At 39.0% G+C, this 6,089-nt stretch overlaps 2 protein-coding genes across 2 annotated transcripts in view; both read left to right on the top strand.

Annotated features, from left to right (window-relative positions):
• LOC104962146 (DNA (cytosine-5)-methyltransferase 3A-like) overlaps window positions 1-710 on the top strand; it is a 15,173-nt gene extending 14,463 nt beyond the window's left edge. Inside the window, exon 6 of the mRNA XM_010790544.1 lies at window positions 492-710. Within this exon, the coding sequence (XP_010788846.1) occupies window positions 492-710 (219 nt within the window). The remainder of the gene's footprint in view (window positions 1-491) is intronic.
• Window positions 711-3,219: 2,509 nt separating this feature from the next.
• LOC104962144 (DNA (cytosine-5)-methyltransferase 3A-like) lies at window positions 3,220-5,785 on the top strand. The gene is made up of 5 exons (XM_010790543.1): window positions 3,220-3,291; window positions 4,808-4,892; window positions 5,029-5,166; window positions 5,368-5,513; window positions 5,639-5,785. Exons 1-5 carry the CDS (start codon window positions 3,220-3,222, stop codon window positions 5,738-5,740), a joined length of 543 nt encoding a protein of 180 aa, XP_010788845.1. The 3' UTR covers window positions 5,741-5,785.
• The last annotated feature ends 304 nt before the right edge of the window (window positions 5,786-6,089 follow it).

Genomic DNA, 6,089 nt, shown 5'->3' with positions numbered 1-6,089 from the left:
AGTTAGTTAGTTTCGTAACGGACGTAATGTAACGGTTGTAACTTTTCTCAGACGCGGAGGGATACTGACTTGTGAAAAGTAACTACAATTCTACCCGTGATATACGCTCATTATATCACGGCTGAGAACCAATCAGATTGCTTGATTTGACTTTTCCGTTTTATAAAATCACATTAGATATCAGAATAAATAAATTAGATATTAGAATAAATCACACAAAATAAAATCGAGGTTATCTTGTTTCTGATAAAAACCGATGTAGCTTTGAATTAAAACAAACATTGCTTTTACTAAAAGTGTTTTCTGGTGTCTATAAAAGCGTTAAATTAGAAAAGTGGAGCTCAGGTTGTTGAAGACATTAAGCTTTGGCATTTTGCATTTTAGCTATAACATACATATTCTCTTTTTCTCTCTGTGGAAGGACATGAAATGTGATTCTACTGGAGATTAAACTGCTCTGTGTACCAGTAATCAAATCATTTTATTCCAAGGGTTTCCTCACCACAGAGAACTTTCCGTCTCCGAACCACATGACCCAGCGAGTGCCGTCTGCAGCTCTGCTCCGGCCGCTCATCCACCAGGACACGATCCTGCCGGGCCACCAGGAGAAACCCCGCAGCTTCCCGAACACCAAGACACCGATTCCAAAACCCCGGCCGTCCTGTCAGCGCAGAACACAAGACCAGTTAAAACCAGAACTCATGATATAAGATACTATAGCTAGCATTCTCTATGATACATAATTATAGACTCAAATCTAAAGTATTGTTTCAAAAGTAATTCAGTGGAGACAGTTTCGACACTGCTACATACGAAAACTCTTTATCTCAATTTCGATCTTTATTTAAAACAACCTCAGTTGACCAAAGTGCTGTACAGGGAATAAATGCAATATCAAATAACACAATGGGAGTACAATTATAAAACAATAATTAAAAACATGATAAAAGCACAATAACTAACATATAAAAACACATACAAATGTAAAAATGTTATGTTCAACGAGTATTAAAATGTACACTGAATGTTAGAGTCTGTTTAATAAAATAAAGCTTGTTTGGAAAATTCATTATAAAAGCCTGACATGTTATTAAGCAACCCAGACTAAAAGGTTTTGCTTTTGATACAATTTGCCATTTTCGACCTTGTAAAAAATATTTATTTAGTATTTGAAAAGTTTCAGAACAAACACAAAGTGGATATTAACCCATAAGAACCCGGACCCATTTCTACTTTTGGAAAAATTAAGGGGAACATAATTTAGACTAAATAGACAAAACACATTTCTGACATAACCCCCCCCCTAGTGTCAAATATATGCATATATGTCAAATTGGGCTTTATTGGTAAAANAATTTACTCCAGGTGGAACTAAAGTCTGATTTAACCCATAAGAACCCGAACATTTAGTCTAAATTATGTTCCCCTTAATTTCCCCAAAAGTAGAAATGGGTTCGGGTTCTTATGGGTTAAATCAGACTTTAGTTCCACCTGGAGTAAATTCACAAGCTACCCTGCAGTATACAAAGTCATTCAAACTAGCTGCACCTTTACCAGCTTTGAGAACACTTTAATGATCAATCATTATAAAACATATCATATAGCCTATATTATTCTGAAATGGACCAATCTGCACAATGACTACTAATATTTTGATGCCAATACTTTTGTACTTTAACATTTTGAATGCAGGACTTTTACTTGTACCAGAGTATTCCTACACTCTGGTACTTCTACTCAAGTACAATATCTGAGTACTTCTCCAACCGGTGGTAATTGTAGAGAATCTTGACTTCCTGTTCTAATGATGTGTTCTTTCCTTACAGCCGCCCTCTGCTGGAGGATGGAGAGAAGTATTCCTGTGACAAAATATTCACTGACATTTTTATACTTTGTGTTTTTCAGGAAGCTAAATGCTGCATTTTAATAAAATAGACATTTTTAATGTCTGCAAGTGTTGTTGTGCAAATGGCACATTATTAGAAACAATGTATGCTTATGATTTAATTTGAAATAAATTGTTTTTAAATAAAAGACACTCATCCAGTTCTCTGTGATGTCACATTATATTTCGTAGGAAATCGATAATACTTTCGCTTTATCTAAGTGTTTTCTTACAATAATAACAGCTAATGAAATAACACACACCATTTCATTATTCTACAATGACACCTTTAATGTAGGTCGTTTTCTGCAATGAATACCAGGATGTACAAACATGTCAGTGTCATCTCAAACACAGTAGTTAGGATTTTAAAATGTGTCCGTTAACATTGAAGGGAATAGGACTGAGATTTCTGAAATGCCAACTAAGCACAGGAAAAACACTGCACGCCAAATGCATTGTGCAAAAGGCCCATTTGATTAAAAGAAGGGATATTTCTTCACTGACTTTTACAGAATGGCGACAGATAGAGGTTACACAACAGAAAAGGCAAAGCGTAGTCATCCAAAAAGGCAAAAGCTGGGTTTAAAGAGATTGAAAATACAAAAACAGTCAGTATGAAAAAACTCCTTCTGGCAGTGTTTGTTTTAGTTGAGGCTGGGGAACCCTGTTAGACTTTAGTTCATTAAAACAAATTATTTTTAACATATTTATTACCAGAATAGCTATTTTCTTTACTCTATGATTTAAAAAAAACAAAAAACAAAACATTTTAGGCAACTTCAATTGATTAGTATATTCTACCTCACATTTCTAACTTCATGCATTAGGTTTCTGTGCTTTAAAAGATAACCTCTCAACCTAACGGAGTGTTTCTCTGTGTACCTGCCTACACAGAAAGTAAAGAATCATTTGAAATGTCTGTCAGAGAAACACGTTTCTGTGCGTATATGACTTCTTTTGAGGTAGACATAAGAAATAATAATACACTGGAGTGTTAACATCCTCAAAGAGGCTAGTTATGGTTGCTTCTATGCTGCACATACATTTTCTAATTTTAGTATGCAAGCTGTATGCTGGCAGTAGCCATTTTGGAGTTTAAAATCAACTATATATAAGACAAAAAAATAAATTAATACAATGATCTAAAGACTATGTTAGAAGGGTAAGTTAAAAAAGAGATGAAGCGTGGCAGTTTTGAGGGAAAACCAGATCCCTAAATATTGAGCTTGAATGCTTCAACTGGAGTTTTGGCGAGGTTTTATGGCTGTAATACTTCACTTCCAGTTCCATCATTCGAGCTGTGCGTGTTTTAGCTGTCAAACTGCTTCATCATGAGCTTCCGGCTGACCTCGTATCCCAGGAACAACGCTCCGTTAGCAGGGAAGGTGCGCACCATGGTGGGGGTGAGACCGGAGTACAGTGCCCTCACACCTGAACAAAACAATTAACAAAGATTATTTTCTAAGTCAGGGGTGTCCAAACTTTTTTCACTGAGGGCCACATACAGAAAAATATTCGAAGGGCCGGGCCGCTCATTAGAGGTGAGGTATACTGCCTCCTAAGTTAAGTTATAAGTTAGCAAAATCAATCAAAAATTAAATAATGATACTTGAATCTGCTTTAAGAAAAATAAACAGCCTACATCCCAGCTCTCCAGAGGGTTTAATTTAATTTGTTAGCAGCTTATTCCTTACAACAGGAGCCCCAGACTGATTATTTTAAGAGGAAATAGGAAGGGTCAAGGTTGTTATGTAAATAAGTGAATGGGCTTTTTTATAATCGACTTCGATTTGTTAGAACANTACATAAATGGTGACAACCGTTTGAGACTGTGAACTGACCGTTGACGTGGCCCGAACAAGCAAGGAGGCAGAGGCAGCAACTGTCCAAATACAACCCGGTTGGGCACTTATTCAATTCAGGGCACATGATTCACAGCCTCAATTGCTGTCCATCTGAACACAGTCAGCAGCCACAAGGATCTCACACACACTACCTGTCCACTGACAGGGAAAACAGAGCCTAAATACACACACACTAATCAGGCCAAAAAGGCACAGGTGGGGGGGAGGGGGGGGAGACAACACAGGGCACCAGGTGAACCCAATCACCAGCGACAGACAAAACGGGAGGGGAAACACTTTCAAACTAAACCACATGTGCAATATTACAAGGCCCGAAGCCGTCAGTCCACAGTGACGAAGTTACCTTTGTCACAGAGACCCACTGAGAACTTAGACTAAGTGAACTATCTAAACACTCAGAGAGTCCTTTACCTCACCTGAGCTGAGGTTATCCCGAGCTTGAATGACACACAGAGACCAATCAAGGGCTTTGATTTATGATCTGTATGACAGTGGCCATGTCGGCAGGCCACATCATGTAGACAGCCAGTCACCCTGTGTGAGGCAGGCCACTTAACAGGCCAGGCCATCGGGAAACCCCCCTGTCCTCCCGATGGCCAGTCCGGGACTGGGTACAGGAGGCGTAGAGCGAGGGATCATTGTCCACAAGTTAATCGATCGCAGATGGCGTCGTGGTCACGGACGAATTAGAAAAAAAAAAAAATGGGTGGCGAAATATAATTGGGCGGCCGTTAATATACCTGGGCGGGCGGCCCAAGTATAGTCTATGTGTGGGAAACCCTGTGTAAAGTTAATATATCCGCTATCCTAATCAGATGAAACACTTCTCAGTTGAAGTGAAAACATTAATATTTTGCTCCAGCGCTCGTCAGCCATAAATTATCCACGAAGGCTAAAACATCCAAACAGACCGACGTGTTCACAATCTATTATTGATCATCTGCAGCCAGACTGTTTCCCATAAGATCAGATAGTCATCTTGAATTAAGCTGAAGTGTTAATATGAATCTAATCCTGTTCAAATAAATGTATTTTCTTCCTTGTTGTCTGTTAGGAGCCAGCCAAGTTGTATCCTCCAGTTTCGGCAGAGAAGAGGAAACCAATCAGAGTTCTCTCTCTGTTTGACGGCATTGCCACAGGTACACATGCAGAAACTAACGATTATATTGATTGTTGTTGAATCTATTTAATAATAGAAGATTTCAGCTGCTCCACCATTTCCCAGACTTTAATTCATCAACAATTATTGTATTCACTTTTGACTTTTAATTTACTTTAATCATCACCTTAATTCGTGCAATACTTTGCTTTATGACCAAATTCCCAACTTCCTCTGGTGTACTTTCCAAAGCACCAGTGCTGTTCAGTGCTTATTGGCCAAAGTTAGCAAGCTATACCACGATGGTAAACATGGTAAATTATATCTACTAAATATCAGCATGTCATCATTGTCATTATGAGCATGTACGCATGATACCATAGATGTGTGTGAGACTGTAACAGAAGTGAATTATCCCTCTTCATACTGCAGAATTATGTATTTATTTACGAAAATAGGGCTTGTTTTTCGAGACTTTTTCAAGAATGTGTATTTTTATGTGTGTGTGCAATCAGGTCTGCTGGTGCTGAGGGATCTGGGGATGCAGGTGGACAAATATGTTGCGTCCGAGGTGTGTGAGGACTCCATTACTGTGGGCATGGTCCGACACCATGGCCGCATCATGTACGTGGGAGACGTCCGCAACGTAACACGCAGACATGTGAGTCAATAACTGTTCAACCTTGTGGGGACATAGTGGTAGATGAAAGGGAAACACTTATTTCTTCTTACATGTTTGTTTATTGTTACCCTTTCTTTATTGCTGATCTCAACTTATGCTTATAGATCGAGGAGTGGGGACCATTTGACCTGGTGATCGGAGGAAGCCCCTGCAACGACCTCTCGATAGTCAACCCTGCAAGGAAAGGCCTTTTTGGTAAGTGTTAGGAAAATATCACTCGTCCCCGGCTTGAGCTTCAATCTCAGGATCCATGTATCTGTGATCCTCTCCAGAATGGAAGTAGTCATCACATACAGAGCATCAACTAGTTCCTGAACAGTGTCCTTCACATGCTGATATCCAAGAGAGGGAGTTACACGGTCACAAGATGGAGGAATACCGGTTCTTAGGTAATNGCGAACACAGCTGCTGTTTTTCTTTCTTAATAGACTCTCCATATATTGCTTATCGAAGTGACTTTCAGCTTTGACTCCTGGTGTATACAGGGGGTCCGCGGGGTCTTAAAAAGTATTAAAAGTTGATAAATCAATTTAGCGAAAATGAAGGCTATTAAAA

The sequence above is a fragment of the Notothenia coriiceps genome, unplaced genomic scaffold (genome assembly GCF_000735185.1).
Source record: "Notothenia coriiceps isolate Sejong01 unplaced genomic scaffold, NC01 NC01_scaffold00034377, whole genome shotgun sequence".
In the NCBI taxonomy this organism is placed as follows: Eukaryota; Metazoa; Chordata; class Actinopteri; order Perciformes; family Nototheniidae; genus Notothenia; species Notothenia coriiceps.
The sequence above is the reverse complement of the archived record's forward strand: the minus strand, read 5'-3'. Positions and strand labels throughout refer to the sequence as shown.

Excerpts from the sequence above, each read along its gene's own strand:
- LOC104962144 (XM_010790543.1), top strand. The coding sequence starts at position 3,220 with ATGAGCTTCCGGCTGACCTCGTATCCCAGGAACAACGCTCCGTTAGCA. Across the intron at positions 4,893-5,028 it reads GTTTGACGGCATTGCCACAG|TTAATCATCACCTTAATTCG; the intron begins GTACACATGCAG and ends TTTTAATTTACT. Across the intron at positions 5,514-5,638 it reads GCAACGTAACACGCAGACAT|ATCGAGGAGTGGGGACCATT; the intron begins GTGAGTCAATAA and ends TTATGCTTATAG.